At 42.1% G+C, this 22,609-nt stretch overlaps 1 protein-coding gene across 1 annotated transcript; it reads right to left on the reverse strand.

Moving 5' to 3' along the window:
* Window positions 1-2,537: 2,537 nt before the first annotated feature.
* barx2 (BARX homeobox 2) lies at window positions 2,538-18,828 on the reverse strand. The gene is made up of 4 exons (XM_064302927.1): window positions 18,415-18,828; window positions 8,965-9,268; window positions 5,553-5,637; window positions 2,538-5,182 (listed from the first exon to the last, which is right to left on the reverse strand). Exons 1-4 carry the CDS (start codon window positions 18,599-18,601, stop codon window positions 4,904-4,906), a joined length of 855 nt encoding a protein of 284 aa, XP_064158997.1. The 5' UTR covers window positions 18,602-18,828; the 3' UTR covers window positions 2,538-4,903.
* Window positions 18,829-22,609: the final 3,781 nt, after the last annotated feature.

Raw genomic sequence — 22,609 nt, forward strand, 5'->3', positions numbered from 1 at the left:
CAGGAGAGTGGTTAGATCTGTTAAATATCAGCATTGATAGTCATAATATTTAAAATATTTTGGCATGATTCATCAAAATGGTTTTAGCTAAAATTCTTATCTAGGGTAAAATGTAGCTTTGCCCCACTTAAAACATCATTATTACTAAACTGCTGATATACAATCCTGGAGTTTAACTGAACATCAGTAGGAACTGTGTCCAATCCAGGACTTGGACCCGTGACTGTGGGCAGTGACAATAACATGCTCTAACCAGTGCCATACCACAACTTCCCTGCCCTACACACCTTCTTTCAATCCTTTTATATAGCTTACGAAATTGTTAAATTCTTACGTTATTATTATTAAGATTACTATTATTATTAGTAGTAGTAGTAGTAACATTAGGTTCCCAGGTCCCACCTCCTAGAGTGTCAGTGGGTGAGATAGAACTAGGAAATGGTGCAGCATTTACTGATATTAATCAGGTTTATAGAACCTTTCAAGTGACCTTTCAATCCTATTTTGAGAGCAAACACGCCTTCCCTCCAGTTTATCATAGATAATAAGATTACGGTTGCACAATTAAGATACTTACTTTAATATTCATACGCATGGCTATTGTACTTTTCTGAGGCTGTGTTTGAAACAACATGATCATTGTTGTAAGTTCCCTCACTTATTGACTTAAGGAGGCATGTTGTGGTTTCTCCCCGGTATTTATAAATCTCTTGTCACAACAGCGAAGGGGGAACCGTGAAGAGCTGTTTTTTTCCACTTCCAAACCCACAGCGCTAATTTCTCAAGTGCGGCTAAGCTGACAGGGGAAGGTGTGTGACAGACGTCTCTCTCAGAGGAAACCAGCAGCATCCTGTGACCGGACCATGAACTTGGACCTGTGAGAAAATTACAGCCTCTCAAATTAGACTGCGGCTTTCCCTGCGGGCTGTTTTCGGTAACCGTCCTGTACCTCGTCATCACGCAGCACTTATGAAGAGGGGGCTGCGTTCCTGCCCAAACACGCGGGCCTGAGTCCAGACACGCTGCCAGGCTGTTTTCACCAGGGTTCCATGTAGAGCGGTTTGAATGGGCGTGGTGAATGAAGCCGAAGAGAGCGGGGCTAATGGGTCCTAACCTGTGTTGCCAGTGTTACCGGAGTCCACGGTATTATTCACCCAAGCTATTACTCAAAATCGGCCATTTTCTATAGACTCCCAAACTAGCTTCACACTATTTCTACTTTTAAAAGTCATGTCCTTGACAGCCATTAATTTCTGCTTCCCCCGATGATTTGTTCATATTTTCTACATTTGCGGGAAAATACACCCAGCCTGAAAATCTTACTGTAAGCAGTCCTTGGGTGGTGATGTTTGGAGCTGTGGCTGCTGTGCAGTGGTGTATACTTTAAAGAATAATTTAAATATGAAATCCCATTAAATGGATCCTGTTAAGAATATACAATATTATTTAAATATTTTTAAATAAGTAAAAGCATGTTGCACATTTGCTTAACACATTGCATGTGCTTGCTGTAATTGCAGATCACCACAGTCCATTATTAATGGTTTACACATTCACAGCCCTGGCTGTAGTAGCCAAAATCAATATGAGCCATGCCCTGAATGATTATCTGCAAGTTTCATGGTGTTTCTCCCATTTTTACACCTTGCCTGTGAAACTGCTCAGCACTGTGGAGCGTCTGGTTCAGGGGTCTCCTTTTCATTTAACCATAATAAATGGGCCCTTTTCACGTGACAGTTTCACACGGTGCTAGACTCAGCCACACCTGCCTGCACCTGTCACTTAAAATCACAGGTAAGTTATTTATGGATCCAGTTCCTGAACATACACTGCAATGCAAGCAGCTTGTTCTGCAGCAGAGGAATGTCTATTTTTACTTTTTATGATCCATGGGCAGTGTATGACACCTCCACCCATTAGTCTATGAATAACTGATGAATGCATTTCATTTTATTGCATCTGACTTGCATCTCAGAGCACTGAGCTAAAGTAACAATAGCACATGTAAGAAACAACATGTTTCCGCTTTAGCTTACGGCGTGGAGATGTCGAATTTCTGAAGGTCATGGCCTACAGCCGTCCCACCACTCTCCCCTTCCACTTCCTGCTCAAAGGTCCCTCTCTTAGCTGTCTGAGGAAAGGCCGGGGGCTTGCCCTGCATCCCTGACTGCTCCCAGGCATCCCCAGTATGTTTGCACAAGGCGGTTGACACCGCTCCTCCCTCAGTCTTAACCCTACTGTTTGGTACAGTTTGTTTAAGGAAGGAATCCACGTCTCTTAATTCTGTACTTAGCTCACTGAGGTCATACCGGGGTCTACAGATACTCCAAAAGGGTAACGTTCACATTTCTGATGAACAGACAAAAGGCCCATCAGCAATGCGATGAACCGAAACCTGTTCATTTTGCGCACTGCGTGCCAGGATTTGTATATATATATAGTCCAGTGCTCAGAGGAAAGCAAGCAATATAAGTTTTACAGAAATGGAATTTATGGCGATTTATTGTAATAGGATTTTTATGAAAATATTATACAAAAAAACAATTTTACAGCAATGCAATATATTGCAGTCTATGAAAACAGCAATGATTTCTATATTGACAACATTTTGATAAGGTTTGAATTTTTTTTTTCAAACAGTTTATTTCACAATATTTTCAGTACATTCCTGGATAAGGGGATTGACTCCAACTTCAAAATGAAAAATACGTATCGTTACTGATCAATATTTCTGTATTCAGCAGTGTTCATGATCTTGAAAGCAACCACAGATATATAATTTAGAAAATAATTGCATTTGCTTAGCAGAAAGCCTTATTAAGAGCAACTTAAATTCTTCCACAGCAACTGACACACCTTGCATTCATTGAAAATTATTTTTTGTTTATATAGTATCCTGCAATCAAGTATGTAGGCTGTTTTCTGAATAACTTCACATTCTGAACCTTGCTCAAAGGCAGTAGCCCCACCTGGGATATAAACCTACTACCTTTGTTAAATGCCCTTAACTGAAAACTATGCCACAGCTTTCTACACAGAAAAGCACCACCCATCTTCCCAGTCTGAGAAGTGCTTATCACTTTAAACCCTGTAATGACAGCAATTAACACAAGAAGATTAGTTTACCTTTTATTCAATTGCGACTGTAGCTTAACTGAAAGGTTTGTTATTGTGCACTGATTCAAGTTCCCACACAGGATTACGAATGGTGACTAAGACCTTTTTGAAATACTGACACTTACAGAGGATTTGGGCACACAAATGAATTAAGCCATTTTTATTAAATGTACTTAAATATGCAAACACTCACTCATATACAGTAGAAATTACATCAACGCAGCAAAATAATGGAACAAAATAATTAACTCTCAGCAAACATTTGTTGTTTTTCATTCCAAAAAACAAGCTGTTAGCTTACCCAACAAGCATTGTAGTATTTACACCAGAAAAATATCATATGGCTTTATATGAAATAAAAATATACTTTTTCTTTTTTTTTCAAAAAATGTTTTTTTCTCTTTCGTTTCTTTTTATTTACTACAAATCAAAACAAACTGGAGGAAGGAGGGCTCCAAGGCGGAAAGCAGAAGCGCTGACGCGCAGCTGGAGACGGTCTAATGTCAGGGCGTTTGCGGGGCCTCAATCGGCTGTGTCGATCAGGAGCTCTGCTTCTCGCGGCGCTCATGCAAAAGCCCGCCGGCAGAAAACATCTCCGAAACATTTTTCAGCGTTTGGCAGTTTCCGTGGCGCTCTGGCAGAGGATCTGATTTATTCGTTTCTCGGCTTCTGACAGCTTAAGAGGCTTTCCCCTTGGCCATGAAATCAGCCTGCCTCCAGCGTCAGAACAGAAACCGAGGGGACAGAAAGGATCATCTACGCACTCCTCTTTCCAACTGTAAATATTTTACGTATACAGATATATATATGGATATATATTGTTTAAACATATCTTGTTTTCTATAATGCCACTGTTTTACAGTGCCAGCAAATGATGTGATGAGCTTTGCTATGTATCAAATGAACAATACGGTTTCGCCAACATGATAATCTAGATACAGTCCAAACAGAAAATGTCCAAAAAACTCCACACCAAAACTAACAAGCTGAGACTATGGCTTCTGCTGTGTGACCAGAGCTTGTTATAAGGCTACACAAGGTACTTTTAAACAGTTTGAATTTCCTGCAGCTCATTCTTAATGCCAGCAGCAAGCACAATTTCTTGCTCCACTTTCATAGAAAAAAAGGGCAGAAATACTCTGCAAATGCATTTCTGCATTGAATACTTTAATAGATCAATGTTTTTTTGGCTCACTTGTTTTACGTTAAAACTTTGAAATTCCCCTGGGGGAGAAAGGCACCTTAACAATGTAATCTTTGGAGAGACACATATGTTTGCACAGTATTCATGCTCACACTGCAGAGGACTCTGGGATGGAGTGGATTCCATCCTGTGAACAGGGCAAGCCAAAAAGAAAAGGACGTCGACCTCTACATAAAAAAACACTATAATATCTGGGCTGTAATCACATTCTTCATGGATAAACTTCCCTGTGTGTACGTGTGTGATATTTTGGTTTGAGTATGATATTGTGTGTATGTTTGTGTGTGTGCATGTGTGTGTGTGTGTGTGTGTGTGTGTGAATGTATGCGTGCACCTAAAAACACTGTTTGGTTGTACATAAGGAGAAGGAACATTGTTAAAATGATATTATTACCAAAAGTATTTGTTCTACAGCGTGTGGGCCGCTGCTCGCTCTTCCTCCACACATTCTGACAGCGGACTGATCCTACATAACAGACTCTCAGCAGGGGAATGAGTTCCTGAGGCCTTCAGCATGGAGCTGGTCCAGTCTGCCCTAGTCTCTGGTTGTCTGTCTGCCTCTTAATCGGGCTGACGGTGCCTTTAGCTGGTGGGACGCACGTCCGGCTGCAGCGCAAGCAGCTGCTGGGGCCCGGGGCCGGTGGGAGGGGTCTGGGCCGGGGCCCAGGGTTCCGCGTCCCCTGCCGGTGGGCTGAGGTCCTGGGGCTGGTGCTGCTGGCCCTCAGCGTTTCGCCGAGCCCTCTCCTCCTCAGCCAGCCGGGCCAGTCGCTCCTCAGCCTCGATCTCCTCGGTGGTGGGGATGGAGTTCTTCTTAGGCCGCCCTTTGGGCTTGGTGGGAGCCTCCTGACCCCCTTTAAGGACCTACGGCGAATACACACAAGCACTGAGATACACAAACTCTCTTCACCTGAGACCACAGTTAAACAAGGCAAACGTGTACGCTCACGGAAAGAGACAGACTCAGTAAGGCTCAATAAAGCTTTGAAATATTCCGTCTGAGGGGTCAGTGGCGGTTGTGGTTATTACAGTTATTACAGCAATTACAGGAAGACAAACGGCTACTCGGGGCTCCGCAGACCAACGTCACGCACATTAATCCTCACAATGGCCGCTGTGAGCTCGGTCCTGCTGATGATGTTTTGACCGGAGCTCATGAGCACTTACTTTCTCATGTCTTGCTCCTTGTCATCACTCACGCATCCCTCCCCCGCCCGCCCCTATGTGCTCTTACCATCTTCTTCCACTTCATGCGTCTGTTCTGGTACCAGGTCTTAACCTGCAGCTGCGTGAGGCCCAGAGACTGGGCTAGGTCCAGCCTGTCGGGGGAAAACATGCCTTGTCAGCTGAGGTAAAAAAATAATAATTTTAAAAAAAGCATATGAGTGCTTGCCAAATATATGCCCTTCATTGACAGAAATTTAATATATTACAGCACTTCAAACGAAAAGATAAGTGCGTAAAATAATGCATGGGAAGGAAGGAATATTACCGTTTTTAACAAAGAAATAAAGCCAGATTTTATGTAATAGCCACAGCGCAGTCACGTGTGGGTTAGCCCAACACGGAATTTATATTCGCTTTAGCACGAAATAACCACCAGGGGGAGTTAACTCATGTGTTATCCGCGCCTAACAGGAACTATTTGAACCTGGCCCAAAAATTGATTGATATTTCCTCGACTCGCAGCCAAATGCACAATAATTGCTGTATTTAGAGACCAGGGTGAATACTACCTTGCCAAGTGTGCACTTAAAAAGGGTGTCTACAAACTCTGTAAGTGAGGCAACTCAACAAACTTCTGTGCGTAACTGATCGCATTGCACACCTATGGGAACCATGACTAAATACGCGTAAATAATGTATTAATCCAATCAAAGCTCTCGGAAGACGGACGCCCGAGGAGGTCGCCGACATTTCCAGAACACATGCACACATCCGTGCCTAATGAAGATATCGGTTTGCCTGCAACACGATCCCCTGCCACAGTTCCCAGGAACTGGGGTAAATGAATGATGAAAGAGGAGGGAGGATAAATCAGAAGCCGGCCTTAAAAATATTTCAGCGAGATTTCCTGCGCATTTTCCTGTTCAAAGGCCTTCACACTCGTATGAAAGGATTTCCCATCTCGTCCCCGCATCGCAGCGAGCCTGCTTCCAACCGCGGTGAACCGAGAGATCTGGTGGAAATGAGAGGATTATCGCGCAGTCCTCAGTGAACCCAACACGTATCTATCTCCTCTCACCCTCTTTGTTAGACCGAAGACGCATTACCAAAGCATGGGCAGCAGAGTCAATTGAGGCGATGGGCAACAGGCTACATTATTTTCTACACTGTACCGAAACAATAATAATAATAATAATAAACGGTGGAGTGAGTTATTATTATATTTTTTAAGCTGAATGATAAATGGGGAGAACATGACAGCCTGTCAGATCTCGCGAAGACGACGACTGGGAAAACGGCGGATAATTTCGCGAAGGGAAACCACCTCGGCCGTTTTGGGCCGTTAATGCTTTAAAGGGGAGCTCGCGGGGAAAGGCTCGCTCATCTTCTGTGAAGATATGAACGACTAGGCAGTCACCTGCAGCTGTTCGAGTTCACAGGATTTGACGCACCGGGTGTTTTGGCAGAGCCCTTAACTTTATTATTGCAGCTATAATCACGATTCTCATCGCACCATAAAATAGTTATATAAGATAATGTTCTGAATCATTGTCATCTGTGCGGATCTCGGGGTCTGTCTGGTATGTGAAGCCGTACATAGCTATATAAACAGAAACACAATCATGCCTTTCTTTTGAAGGTATCCGTGGGACACTTCTCATTTATTTTGTTCAGTTTTACTTTTGCCACAATCTTTTCATAATTCAAGTAGCACTTTGTAGAGACGTCAAAATTTGGACAAGGACTGTTGCCGTTATTAACCAGATAAATGGGCTTGATCCTTCATGTCGTGTTCTTCTCCAAGCAGTGATCTAAGTGGAAAGGTATGGTCGTTTGACTTGAAAATCCTCACAGACGGAGGGGAGAAAAGTCAACATTATGGAAGTTTTACTTCTTCTTTTTCATTGCTTTTCAGTAGGACACAGCTTTGGTAGCCAGGAAGACTGGGGCTGAGAAAAACTTGTTTCCCCCTCCGATGTAATCTAACTAGCCTTTACCAGGAGCATTTGCACACATCACCAAGTGTTCTCACTGATTCATTCATTCCCTTATCTGACACCCTCACCTGGTTTCTCTTCCAGAGCTCTCATTTCACACAGTATTAATCTAACCCTCTGGATATTTACTGAAGATTGTTAAAACTTTCCTGCAAAAGGCTACAGCCGCAGCGTGCCACCTAGGACTGGAACTCGCAGCTCCTCTGGTCATAGATCTAGTTTTGCAAACACACGACTGAATGACCTAAGACCGACCTAACAATATAGACCGCTGCCCAATACAAAGCCTCAATGCAGTGGGCTGCTTGTGTGGTGATTGGTAGAAAAGTCCTCAATGCTCGCCATTTGCCTAGTGGCTGACATTTATTTCCATGCAAATTAAAAGGATTTCCACCTGAAATGCTCAGTTACGCCACAGAACATGTCCACAAGGCCAGATTTGCGAGCGGCTAATGGAAAATATGACACAGCCTTCTCAGGCAATGCAACACGATGACTGAGGAGGGAAACGTAGGCCTGGAGAGTGAATCCTTTGACTGTGTGTGTGTGTGTGTGTGTGTGTGTGTGTGCATGCGTGCGCATGGACCTGTGTGTTTGTGTGTGTGCGCGTGTGCACATGCATGTGTGTGTATAAATATAAATGTTTGTATTTCTGTGCACGTATGCCACTGTATCAACTGGTCTGACTTTTAATCTGACACTGAAGCACCTCCATTCTGGCTGTATCCCTGTTTTTCCACAGGAGGATATTATTTTAATTTTACTTTTTTTAAAGCCCAGGGTTATATTGTTCCTCTTCTCTGAGCTATAATACTGAGCTATTGTTCTGGCTGTCGTCTGTGTAATTGCAGAAAGTATTTTGTAGAACATAAATAAAATCTGGATTTATCATGTAACATGTCAGTCCAGTACATCCATGACCAGCTGTTGACCGCGTCACACATCAGCCCCCAAGGCCTTTTAGTGAATCGATTCTACCCACCATTTATGTCAGTCGCTCATATTTTTGTCACAGTGTTCATCCTGGTGTTTCCTTCTGGTTCACATATCTTTCAGCTATAAAATTTGCCATTTGTCTACACTGAATAAAATGGTTTAACCGCAGTGCAGTCCTCTCTGTCACGCCCAGCTTGTGAGTAGCATGCATGCTTTGTATAATGTCAGTTACACAAGCATTATACAGTACATTAGTCATTCAGTCTAAGACTGAGTATCACCTTATTTGCCATTAACTTCGATTCAAAAATTCATATGTGTGAATTTTTTTCTGAAACTACTCAACTTTTAATTTGGTGGTGAAAAGCAGTCTAAAGAACCAAAACAAGAAAAGGAGCTCTACCTCAGTTTTTAAGGAAGCCTCCCCTCTTTCTTCCCCCAAAATCTATATGGTCATTGGCCCCCCCGAGCAGAGGCCACATAGGTACCTGTGCTGTGGGGGGTATGATGAGGTGGGGGGACTCAGGGCAGGGTGCTTCCTCTCACCTGTCAGGTGTGGAGAGGTACTTCTGCTTCTGGAACTTCTTCTCCAGCCCCATGAGCTGCAGCTCGGTGAAGATGGTTCGGCTGCGGCGAGGCTTCTTCGGTCTCAGGGCCCCCTGCTCCGCCTCCGACTCGCTGCTGATGCTCACGGGCGTCTCGCTGGGGGCCACATCAGGCCCCCGCGTAAGCTGGGGAGAGAGCACGGGCAGGGAGGGGGGCAGCCGGCTGGGAGGAGAGGGCTGGGACAGGCCGGGGGGCTGGCGTGTGATGACAGACAGGAGGGGATACGCCCGCAGTGAGGAAGGGCCTAGGGAGACAAAGATCATCTGCTTAACAAGATGATTCACTCTATTAAGTTTGGGACAATATTTCTAACACCAGTGTAACTCAATACTGGGTCAATCATTGGGCTGTACTGCACACTAAACAAAGCAACACAAAATACGAAATCATTTTATTGCATCAACATTTTTTAAAATTCTGAAACAAAATATTAAAATCACACACATTCATGTTGTCCAGGATGGAACTCAATAAAATATGCTTATTTTGGACCAAATGCTATATATTTACTTTGTCAGTTTCGACATTGTCGAGACTTTTTGCTCCAAACATTCAAAGACATGAGATTTTTAACTTCTCAAGATGTTAATGATTTCCTCCGTCAAGCTAGGGAAAACCATGAGGTCAAGCTGATCTGATCTTGAGTAAAATAGTACAGGTAGTACACTGGTACAACAGCAGTGAATTGTTGGACATCACAGTCAAACCATAACTGAATTAGTCTTACACAGCAACACTACACATATTCATTCTGCCCTCCTTACATGTTTGAATAACATTCTTTTGTGATTATTGGTGCAATTCAAAGCCAGAGATGGGTAGCGTGGTCAACTGCCAACGGTAAATAATCCTGCAAAATAATTATGGTATACAAGTAGGCCTACCACAGTGAAATAGCAAGTGAAGGCAGATAGGAAAAAATCTATTTGTCTCTTGGTGAAAGCCTCTTTCAATTAATATTCAATAACTAATACCCTATGCATTGCCTATTTGTTCGCAGATGTTTGAAAACAAAACAGACATATTCTACATATCATGGAACAATCCGAGGATACATATTGGGGTCCAGTTTCACGTGTACTTTAAATTCTATGTAATTTAATCGCCAGTTGACTTGGCAATTATTTTTGCTCCTAATATATGATAACATTGTGCCGGGATCTGGCCTCCGTGATAAAAAGGATAAGATCCACAGGTCCCCCATTTATGACGTGTTGTGTGTTTTACTCTGATGGGACGAACTCCTGAATTTAATCATTATTTTAGGAGCGCATATGACCGGCTACACCGCTATGCCCGTTCCAATGTGCACAGGGCTGGGACGCAGTAAATCTTCACCGCGGCTTCTGGGGCCAAGACGCACTCACTCGTCGTTATTTAAAGCGCTCAGACGGAAGCGAGACGCCAGCGTTAATAAAACGGCAGTCTGGGGGGCGAACCGAAAAGACAAACATGGTGTCGCTCTGGCATTAAGGCTGTGCATTAAAAATTGTGCCTTTAGACATCGCGTAGGCTTCCCAGTGTAATTGCATCTAATTAAGTATGACATGGATATACAGCAACGGCAGACGTCAGAGAGAGCAGGGAGTGGGTTGGGGGAATTGTGCTGGTGAATTGCTTTTCGCACACGGACACACTTTCCCATCATTTCTCCTGACAGCGGTAGAGCGATCTCGCTTATCAGATCCAATCCGAGACAGGTAAAACATGCAAAAAAAAAACACGCGAGACATACCATTGCGGAGACATTGGTATTTTTTTTATTATTTATTGCCCTGTCTAAATCTCTATGGAAACGTCTCTCTGTCCTTGAAACTATTGCTGTGCGCATGTTTTTTTTTTTCTCCGCGGAGAGCCACGTCTGTAGTTGGTGTAAGTCATGTGTCAGGAGGAGCAGTGCTCAAGTAATTACTAGTGTGTCAGAGCTCAGAGCGGAGAATGTGTGGATGATTCAGATCTCACTGAGAGTCTGGGCATGCATTTGTGTGTGTGAGTGTGCACGTGTGTGCGTGTCTATGCGTGTGCGTGTGTGCGTGTGTGTGTGCGTGTGTATGTGCATATGCATGTGTGTGAGTGAGTGTATGTGTGTGCGTGTGCACGTGTGTGTGTGCATGTGCGTGTGTGTATGTGTCTGTGTGTGCACGTGTGTGAGTGTGTGTGTGTGTGTGTGTGTGTGCATGTGAGTGTGTGTCTGTGTGTGTGTGTGTGTGTGTGTATGTCTGTGCCTGTGTGTGTGAGTGCGTGTGTGTGTATGCGAGTGTATGCGTGAGTGTGTGTATGTGTGTGTGTGTGTGTGTATGTGCGTGTGTGTGTGAGTGTGTGTGTGTGTTAGTGTGAGTGTGTGCACCGTATTGCAGCTCTGCCCCCACCCTTCCCGCCCCTTTTGCTCCGAGCGACAGCGCTGCTCTCGTCTAGAGCATGACATCATCGCTAAGTGCTGAGCTCATTGCCAGTTCTCAAGTTTAGAGAGTCATTTCGCGCTCTGCTACAAGTCTGAACGCACATCATTCTCTCTCTTTCACTCCCTCCCACCCTCCTTCAATCTCTCTCTCACTCCCTCCCTCCTTCTTTCTCTCTCTCAGCACTAGGCCCTCGCCCTCTCACTCTTTCTCACTCTTGTTGAACATACAATATTTCCAGAAATGGCTTTAGCAGCATCTATAAACACGAACAGCGAGAGTTCGCAGTGTCCTCTACAACCACAGGTGTGGTAGTGTTTGCACACACACACACACACACGCACGCACGCACGCACGCACGCACGCACGCACGCACGCACGCACGCACACACACACACATGCACGCACACACACACACACCTACTCTTGCTGCCAACTTGAAGAGTGGAGGGTTTGTGGGACAGTGCCTCCTGTCATCGGGGCGTATAGCTTCAGTTTTGTGAGCCAGGTCAGCTGTCAGTGGTCTGTCACCGTGCTTAATGTCGGCTGAGACCCCAGGAGAATGAATTCCCTCCAGAACTCTTTGCTCTACTTCTGGGCAGTGAGCAGAACCACTGCACTCTAGTGCCAAGTATCCATAGCCAATCAGGTTTTCCAGCTCAGTTTAATACTCACCATGGTTCCCTTGAACAAACTAAAACCCAGGGAAAGTTTTTAGTTGGACCTTTAGGCTCAGCATATATGGACCAGACCTGTGATTTCCTGGCCGCGTCCACTTGTTAAACCTTTTCCACAGGGCAGGTTTTACATTTCAGTTTAATGCACACGCTTAATGAAAACAACTGTAGTTAACTGTCAACTGAACTACGGTGTTTTTATGTTTCAAAAAATACCCCACGCATCATTTTATGCCATCTGCTGTCTCATGGCAGGAGACTAAAGGTAAACTGGTTTGGTCATGACAGTGGTTATGAGGGTTGAGTGATTAAATGCTTGGCTGTAACAGCCTGAAGTTTCTGATATTGTTCATTGGCTCTGGGAGAGACCCGGTGAAGCTAACTGGGATGTTTGCCTTCCTCATTGCCGCTTGATCAGCCACTGCCCCAGGGCACAGCCAACCTGACATCACGGCGCCAGCTGAGGCCGGGCTGTCTGTGTGTAATGCTTGGCATCGGTAATGACCTACGACCTCAGATTTGTCAACAGAGTGGGAGCAGAGGGGTCCAGAAGCAGGAGATCTGGAAAGGTGCTGCCTCAGAAACACAAACCAGAGTGATATCTCAACAAAAGGTCCTGGACAGAACCTTTAGACCATCAGAGCCCTATTAAGCCCATTTGTTTTTAGTAAGGATGAGTTTCAAACCTAGATAACACTTCTAAAAATCTGTCTTTTCCTGGCCAGAGACTGAACCTACAACCTTCTGGCGTCCAAACCGCCAAGTCACGGAAAAGGTAAATGAGTTATTATTTGGGTCAACTTTTTAATATTTTTCACCACTCCTGTTAAAGAAACTGTTTTCATTGAGACAGCCGATTTTTGTATGTTGCGACAAGTATTCAGAATTTCCCATCAAATACATCCTGGTCTGGCTATTTTGCTGAATGCTTTTTTATACTGTGATTCTATCACGAGCATCTAGTGTGATCGCTAATGTCTGAAGAAAACACACACACCTTAAGAAAACTGCAATAGTCATGCTGGATGCACCAAAATGGTGACAGTTTTCCTTCCCTCTTGAACATATATCTTAATCCTGGCAGTTACGGATGCTGTCAGGTTATCAGGAGAAATGAATGTGCTTTTAAGGGTTCATGCCATTGAATGTAATAGCACTACACAGTCAGAAAAGACAGTTCAGTGAATTATCTTTCGTGTAACCCCCCCTAACTACCCCAACTCTAAATGCTGTTAAATTTCATTCCAAACCCTCTAATTAAGGGATCCCTAGGGGTAGCCTCCACCTGATGGAGGGAAGCAAGTCCAGGACGGTAGCATTGCTTTTGGAGGGAGAATCCCCAAACAGGGCAAGGCCACGTGTCGGGACCGGGCGTCCCAGCCGCTAACGCCCGGCCCCTACAGTTCTGCCGTCGATTACAGCTAAGACGGTTTTTAGACACCCTGATCCTCGCACTGAATTCCTGGAGGGCCACACTGTTTGCTTTATTCCAGCGTGCATTCAGAACTTAAGCGCTCAATTTGAGTCATTAATTGCCTGAAGAGTCCACACAATGTCTGTAAATTGGCTGCTGATTGAGAGGAAACCACAGAAGCCTGCAGATGCAGCAGCGCTCCGGGACGTCAGTTTCGGCTCCTGGCTCTCGCCCTGCCCTCTCGGATGCAGCCCTGTGGGGCTGGGGTGGGGGTGAGACGGGCGCTGCACCCTGTGACTGCACCCACCCTAACCCAGGCCAGGTTTTTTTTTTACACTCCGTCATGCCAGATTACCCCGGTGCTGATGTTATCTCCCTGGCCTCCTTTCTGAAAAACACTGCTAAAAGCTTTACCCCGTGCTCCGATGAGAGACAAGTCTCCAGATGAAATATTATAACCCAGCATTACGCTTATAGACTCCTCTCCAGCAGGGGCCATTCATCTGCAGGAGGGCAGGGTCTTATCCAGAGGTCTATATCATTAAAGAATGGCTGGAAAATCACCAGCTCCTTCTGTCTCTGCTTGTCTCCCGTACAGAATGTGTGCACCACTGATCATGTGGACTCCAGGACTTCAGTATGTGCATTTTCCTTTTAGTTTGCTTAGTGTTTTGTAGGCACACTTTTAAATGGATAATTTTTTTAATGTTTTCCAAGTCAGTATTTTCATTCAGCCTGATGTTTATTTTTATTGCATTTATAATATACTTGAGGATTTGCAGTTTATAATTTCTTTGTTTGAAGCCCTGGCGGAAAACAGCGATGCAGCGACGAGACGTTTTTACAGCACGTTACTTCTTTCTCGTGCCTGCGCATAATTTTTATACACATGCTAAACCCACAAAGGTAAGTACCCCTTTTCACTCTCAGGTCACTGTCTTACAGCGACTCCTGCCGGCAGAATTCTAGTAGAGCGGCTGAAAGACCTGAAGAAGAATACTCCGTTCCTCCTTCCGCGCAGACCGTGAGAGAAATCGGACGCATGGCCTTTAGTAGTCCAAGGCCTTTAAGACAGCCAGCTTCTAAATCTGGGAATCAAACCATTGAAGAGCTGGAATATACAGTGTCTCACACCCTTTTGACTTCAAATAAATGGTGGGCGCTGGGGTTCTGATTTGGGAACATGTTACTCTATCCGCCTAGCCTAGAGCTGCCAAAAATTTCACATGGCCATCTCGCACTAGAAGAAAGCGAGCATCCGTAAATATATTTTCATTTTATTTCCCATTGCGTTGTGGTCGTCGACTGCTTGCTATCCTACTTAGTATTGCATGTGGGACTAGAAAGAAGGACGAGGTGGCCTATTGCTGTTTTCACAGAACTGAGATAAGTAGGCTAAGGTAACCAATTAACCAAACAACAAAACAGCAACTGAATTTAAAACAATAGACAGCATATATTATCTAATGGTCACACACTCTTTTTTAACTTCTAAGTTTATTTATGAGGATTTACTGTCAGTGCACAAATTTAAGAAAACTGCGGTTCGCTATATATGCGATTGGAGAAAGGTATCTTAGGAGTCAGACACGATAATGGGTTAATGATGTCCCAAAGGGGATAAACGAAGATCATATCTGGAGTAAGACGTGCAAGCAAGATTATTCAATAGTCCAACAAAATGGAAAGGATATATTAAATCAGGCCAGTTGTTATCTACTTTATTACACACTAGTATTTTTATATTTTCAGTTCTGTAAACTGTGACACAAAGACACAAATGCTCGTCGCTATGTAAGCTGAATCAGTATAACTTTATATATATATACAAGCTGCGTACAAAACAAAAGGTGAGTCAGCAATGGCACCTTAGCAGTCAGCTGACGGGTCGCACTGGAAACAATAGCATCAACATGATATTTAAAATAAGATAAGAATTGGAGCACGTAACAGCAAGTCGGTAAAAAAAATGCCCGTTGGAGGAGGGCCCTGAAGCCCTTGGGGGTATTTATAGTCTAGAAATAGACATATTCATTGTCATGGTGTGCTACATGTACCAAAAGTATTGCTTGTGATTTTATTCTAATTTAAAGCTCGTCAGAAATATGTTTAATTAAAAACAGAGATTCGTAGTCGCTAGCTGTTGGATAACTGCATTATGACCGAGTAAACTACGTACAATAATGTCTGAATTGTGAAAAACTAGCGGTCTAGTGTGTCTTTGAGTCCACGGAATGCAACGGGAAAAACAAAAGCATGTGGAGCATGCTGATGCCATTTACAGTTACTGCTGCGCGTTGGCCTTCCCTAAATTCACTTTTGGAGAACAAATTAGAAGAGATCAACCAGTTAAACGCATTCCGTACTGGGCCCACGAAAAGCGAATCAGGACAATTCCAGTGTCAAGTACTTATAATATTTACCATGCAGGCGCACATGTGTTACGCCTAAACAGGCCTTCACTCGGACCTTGTCCCCCAGGGATGCATGAGCCATACCTGGCTGCCACTCACGCACCTGCCCCGCTCTTTACCTTATTGAGTTGTTGCCCATTGGTCAACCAAACGTCCAGCGAAGCTGCACGCAGATAATTAAACCGGCAATTCCAAGTCGCAAATTCAGATGCCCTGGAAAAAGTGGCAAAAGGCGGCGATGATCTAAAGAAGGCCTACCGACGGGCAGCCGTGTGGTACCCAGAAGTAGCGGGTTTCGGAGGGGTTTTCCTGTAGCGATGGTTACAGCAAGTAGATAGGAGGATTAGATAAAACATTTTCTGATTTATTTAATACAGTGTATCTCCCCAGAATGTTTAATTTTTCGGTTAGCTAGCGTGGGCAGGATGTTCCCTGATGAAGTCATCTATTAAGTAGGCTATTTGTCACAGAAGGAATGGCGTTCATTAAGATAGATTCCACGTTGCGAAAGAGGGGGTAAATGGAGATAGTATTTAGGCCTAATTTAGGGTACGCACTTAGTGTTACTAAATTAGATTAAATATTTTACAGGAAAGGTCCCCTTTATTTGAAGAGCCGAGAAAAAAAACAAGCTTTAATTGAAACTTTCCATGCCACTGGGCCCGCCAGGATTGGGAATTAAACGTATCAACTGAAAGCACCGTGCTGAATTAAGGGATTAAATCCAAGTACGATGTTAACATTAGGATCTTTGTATACTTCATCGGTGGAGTTCTTCATCATATGCGTCACTCGGCTTTTGCGCTTTTCATGCCGCTCTCACTTGGGGGTTAAGTGGACTTAATATATCTCAGCGCGGTAGAACCGGGAGAGGTTGGAGGTCAATTATTGTGCTGTTCACCTGTGCTCTTTATTTATTCTGTTTACCTGTGCTGTTTTCGATAGTCAAAATTATTACACATGCCCTGGAAAAGTTGGGGCTGGGTTACAAAACAGTTGATGGGTTGATTCAGTATTATTAATATTATTAATAGCTACGCACAGAAGACAGCACACATCCAGCCATCAAAATCCATTGGTGTATATAGATTATTTTATTTATTTTTTTATCACAGTCGTATTTTATAGAATTTTGGAATTATGGTTTCCGTGCAACAGTAGCCTAAATCCTAAAAAGCCTATATCCGACCAAGTCCGAGCAGCTGATTCAGTTGACCGCGTATGATCTAATTAATAACATAGGAACTTCAAACTTGAAATAATAAAGATTTACAGAAACAAGACAAGAGAAATTCAGAGCCGTATGTATGGGGCATGTCAGGTAATATTTGAGCAGAATATCGTTGGTCGTCTGAAGACTGAAGGTCGAATTTTGAAGTCACATTGACGTTGGAAAATCCTTAAATCTATGATGCAAAAATGAAACCAAACTAGGGTCACTTCCACCTCTATCAAATGCAAATCATCAAAATACAGGAAATGTATATAATAAGAGGCTACAGAGCGATATGTCCTTGTTATATATAGCCTATAAGTCAGTGATATATTCAATCAGTGGCTTCGTCTGATTTCAACAGACAGGAAAATATAAATGTAATGTTACTTTGGTAGGAAAGGTGCAAACAGACAACTGGATTTATGAATGTAATGTTTACTTCAGTTGATGGAGAGACAGGTGTGATTTTCAAATGTCGATTTACATAACTATTACGTCTAAAGAAACATTGTAACAACTTGCAATGGTTCTCTTCACAGTCCAAATTACAAAAAAAAAAAAAAAAGGGTGAAGGGGCATGTCAGGTCGTTCTGCATACATCCAAATCAATAAACGCCTCAATACATGGTTATATGTTGTTATCTTTTTTTATAAATGGTGCCTTTATAAATTAACCTGAGCTGTTGTCGCGGTAAGTTTAGTTAGTTTATATCCACGGTTTCAACTTTGGTTAATACGGGTTTCAAAGATGCTGTTATTCATTTAGTTCTACTGGCTATGCAGTTATACTTTAAATATCACATTGGCCTTATATATTGTAGAAACGTACGTTAAATGCACCGTATAATCCTATTGACGAACAATTAACGTCTTACGCGTCTGATAGCCTTCAGGTGAAAATATTAAATATTGGTAGATCAACTTAAGACCAAGTTTGCACATCTTTTAAAATTGTTAATAATATTATCACCAACTTATTCCGAATAATTACATATGTGAAAATATTCGGTATGGCGTTATATACGTGCGACAAAAAACTCAGATAATATTCAAAAAAACAACTGAATTTCCGTAGGCTAATAAACAGTTATAACGATTTCGAACTACAAAAGGCGCACAGATAAGAAATCAATTATAATTGTCGTCATATCTACATTACTGATGGTAGTGGTTAAAATGAGAAAGCTGCACTTGTTTTCTGAATGCAGTAAGAAGCTCACATTTCTGAACCCTAAAAACTGCAGGTTGTAAAAGGAGGCTTCTCACTTACCAGAACATGAGTGCATAGGTTTTGGCCGGACGATGAGAGAAGGGCACACAGAATAAAGGGAAAGTTTTTCGAAGTAATCGCAAGTCTCCTTGGAAAGAATTTCGTCAATCATGAAAGTCTTGTAGCGCCGCCTGGCTGCTTTCAGCTGCCCGGGGGAAGAGAGCCTCAACTCGGCTTGGCAGTGCATAATCAACCGCTGTGTGCACACCGCAAGAAAATTTGAAGATAGTTGTAATGAAAAGGTTGTCGGAGAGGATTGAAACTGAGTATTTCCACTGCTGGCCTCGCCGGGCTCGCTTTCTCTTTTGAACTGAGCTACAGAATAACTTGCGCTGTTCCAGTCACCGTGCTCTCTGAGTAGTTTTTAATGAACTGAGTACAAAGCGCCCGGAGCTCCTGCTATATAAACGGACTCAGCAGACACATCTTTACTGTGTCTCAGGACACCCTGGCTGTCAATCCACCTCTCTCTCTCTCTCTCTCTCTCTCTCTCTCTCTCTCTCTCTCTCTCTCTCTCTCTCTCTCTCTCTCTCTCTCTCTCTCTCTCTCTCTCTCTCTCTCTCTCTCTCTCTCGTTCAATTGGTTCGGCGGTCTTTTAATGGTTTCACAGGGAATGCAGTAGATAAGTTTCAGTCCGCTAAGTAGTCCCACAGTTAGCTCGAACTATGTAGTGCTAGATTATTGAATTTTCATTTTCTATTTGGTTTACAAAACACAATAAAGAAAAAGAGCAGCCTAACTTTCATATTGGATATATTATTATTATTATTATTATTATTATTATTATTATTATTATTATTATTATTATTGCGATGTGCTGTTGCTGTTAATAAGGTATTCTTCATCTTATAATAATAATAATAATAATAATAAGCAAAAACGCCTCTGCTTACTGTTGGTATGACGTGCGCAGAAAGATATTGGTATTTCCCTTTAGTATTTAATTGGAGACTTCAGATTCATAGATAGTTTAATGATTATTTATCAAACGAAGAAGTGGTAATAATTATACTAGTTATTGAAAGAAGATGAAGTTGAGTCACTAATTTATGAATGCATATGCATTGCATATTTCCTTTGTTTAAAAAAATCATACACTCAGTAGTAATACTTCGACAGAACGATTTGGTGGTGCAAGTGTTAAATGGTGTCAATAAATTATAGCGATAGCACTAGTGTGTGGCTGTGGGTGTGTGTGTGTGTGTGGGGGGGGGGGAGGAGGGCATGTCTTTTCCTTTACTTTTCCAGAACTAGCAGGTGTTTTAACAACGCTTTCGCCACTGTGCTGTTTTATAATTGAAGTGACTCAAACCAGCACTATAATTATGTTATGTCTGTGCACAATCATTTATTATTATATAGATGACTGAACATAACATACACTGTCATAACATTTCTCACAGAACTGCGCAGAAATGAAACCAGAGCCGCTTCGTATTTCCTTCAATAAGAATGCAATGAGAAAACAAAAACAAGTTAAGCAACGTTTCCTTCCTCCCATATCGCTACATGCACCAGCCGTTATATGTATCTTATTTTCCATACATGAAAATTCGTTGAATATTCATTAATTTCGTATTAAAATCCGCATTTTCCCCCTCCTGGCAGAAGTTTAAGGATATATATTTACTTATTGTCTTATGTTACAATATACATCGCACCTGCTTTTTTTACCAAATGAAAACGTGTGTCAGCAGCACTGAAATGCTGCAAATTATAATCGGGATGGTTTATCCTTCTTTTTGTTTAAAATGTTTTTGGATCGCGATCACAAAAAAAAACGGTTAGGCTATATTAGAAACCCGTTATTCGGTATTACAAATTGTGAATTCAGTATTTTAATACTTTCACAGTCGTTTTTTTTTTTTCATTTAAACAGTTATTTAAACGTCTTTATAGTGTTTTGTAAATATACTTCATTACTATCGCTGTGTTTACCCGGCACTTTGCAGTCCCGTAATCCGGCTATAATATAGAGGTCTGTCTTGAGTTAAGCAAGTTATATCGGCAAGTTTGCGTTTCATTAAGAATAAAAGCAAAATAACAGTACGCGTATAGCGAAGAATCTATTGTGTTTTAGGTGCTATATGAAATTATCAAAAGTATTTTTGACAGCTTAATGATATAAAAAATGATGTGCAAAAACTAGTGATGGTGTCTAGGCTGGTTTACTTTTCCGTAAATTATTTGTAGGATGCATTACGTAATTATATTTTTTATTTCTGCCGTATCGATAAAAAATGAGAACAAGAACAAAATATAAAACATCCAATTATTATTATTATTATTATTATTATTATTATTATTATTATTGTTGTTGTTGTTGTTGTTGTTGTTGTTGTTGCTTCTAGTCTTCAACAATAATCAAATATTAAAATCATTGTGGTTTTTGTAAACGTAATTTCCAAGCAGAAGCGCGGCATCCAATGGAAAACAATTGACGATGTCCATGTTCAGAAGCTTAGACACCTGAATTTTCAGGCTTTCAATAATTTAATTCAACATGTTCCTTGCCACTTGCCAAAAAAATGACATCATACATCGATTTATCCTAAACCCACAATTAGGCTAAATCTGGTTCTTTGTATGAATACAGTCTATAAACTTTGCCATGACGTAACAAATGGCTCAAAGCACATACCTTTTCTATTGTAAATAATGATAAGAAAAATGGCATTTAAAATTGTGATCACACATTTACTTTCCTTGGCAGTGCATTTCACGCATCTGTCCTGGAAAGATTGACATGCACTACTTCATATATCTGTCTTCGACGCGAGTGACGGAAATTATTTAAGTTTTTTTTTCTACTCAGTGAAAGATAATTGCTAAAAGCTCTTTAAAAAGAAAGAGCAAGGTTGGCTGATATAACGTTCATATTTTGCTTTATATAACGTTGTCATTTATGAAGGAAAAATAGGCTACCAGCTTGAACGTCAGATGTTGTAGGTTAACTGACTGAGAAGGATATTTTGGAGAAGAAAAAAAAAGATACTTGTGTGACCTGCTGTACAACAATCATTTGTACAGGGATTTCTTTTTACCACATTTTTACAAAATGTACTTTTGTCATTGTAAGGCATTCTGGATAAGAGCGTATTTTATATTCACGTAATGCGAAGTAGCCTTATCGAATAGAAAAGTATACTTTTTAACCTCTTCTCATTAGGGTGAGTTGCATCATGTTATGCAAAATAATCACAACATTTTTACGTGTTTGGAATGTACTATATCTTAAAGATTCCTGTTAATGTTACCAGTATTCTTCTATAGATTGTTTATTTTACGACACACACCGTGAGGTAATAGGCCTACTGTTCTAGTGTTATTGGCCAAAATCATATCTCCCCCTCAACCATCCCGAAACCAACGGACTCAGTGGTAGGAAAACGCAATACCTGCAGCAAAGATAAAATGTTTCGTTTTACAGGCTTTTCATACTGCTCGTGCACTGCAGCCTACTATCATAACCCCTTTTTAAATCTGATGCAAGTCCTGAGACAGAGAGAGAGGACGAGGACGCTGGGTTGGATTGACAGCCCTGAGACAAAGTAAAGACGTGTTGGAGAGGCAAATACGTTTTAATTGTGAACTGACATATTGCATGTTCCTCGCAATGAAAGTACTATCCATATACATAAAAATAATACGTTATTGTGGCTTAAGCACATGAAGGCTGCATTGTGCAAAATGCGTCACTCAAACAGAAAGACTGACAGCTGCGTAATCTCTCCTTTGTTGAGCTGCATATTGCAAAACCCAGGTGATAAAGTGTGCTAGCCTACTATCAGATCCCTGATGCTCGAATATAAGCACCGATTCCACTGAGCCTGGCATGTGGATTAAGTTCTGAGGAGCCTCTGCCTGATTAAAATAAAAATTCAGCTATTGTTGTGTTGGAGATTTGGCACTTTGTTTTGAGTAGGCTACTGCCAGGCAGGTAGCGTAGAGGCCACAGCGTGCGGCTAGTTTTGACACAGTGGCAGCCCCAGAAATGATTATGGTTTCCCGAGCAGGAAGATAAAGATAACTCATTTGATGCCTGCAGATTACAGGCTGCTGCATTCAAAAGCGCGGGGGTGGGGGGGATTGTGGGGAGGAAATACAAAGATCTGCGATGCAAGCTTTGGCTCTTTTTGGGGTTTGACGGATTGATCAAAGGATAGTTCATAAGAACAACTGTGCTGGGGCCAGG

Source organism: Anguilla rostrata, chromosome 12 (genome assembly GCF_018555375.3).
Source record: "Anguilla rostrata isolate EN2019 chromosome 12, ASM1855537v3, whole genome shotgun sequence".
NCBI lineage: Eukaryota > Metazoa > Chordata > Actinopteri > Anguilliformes > Anguillidae > Anguilla > Anguilla rostrata.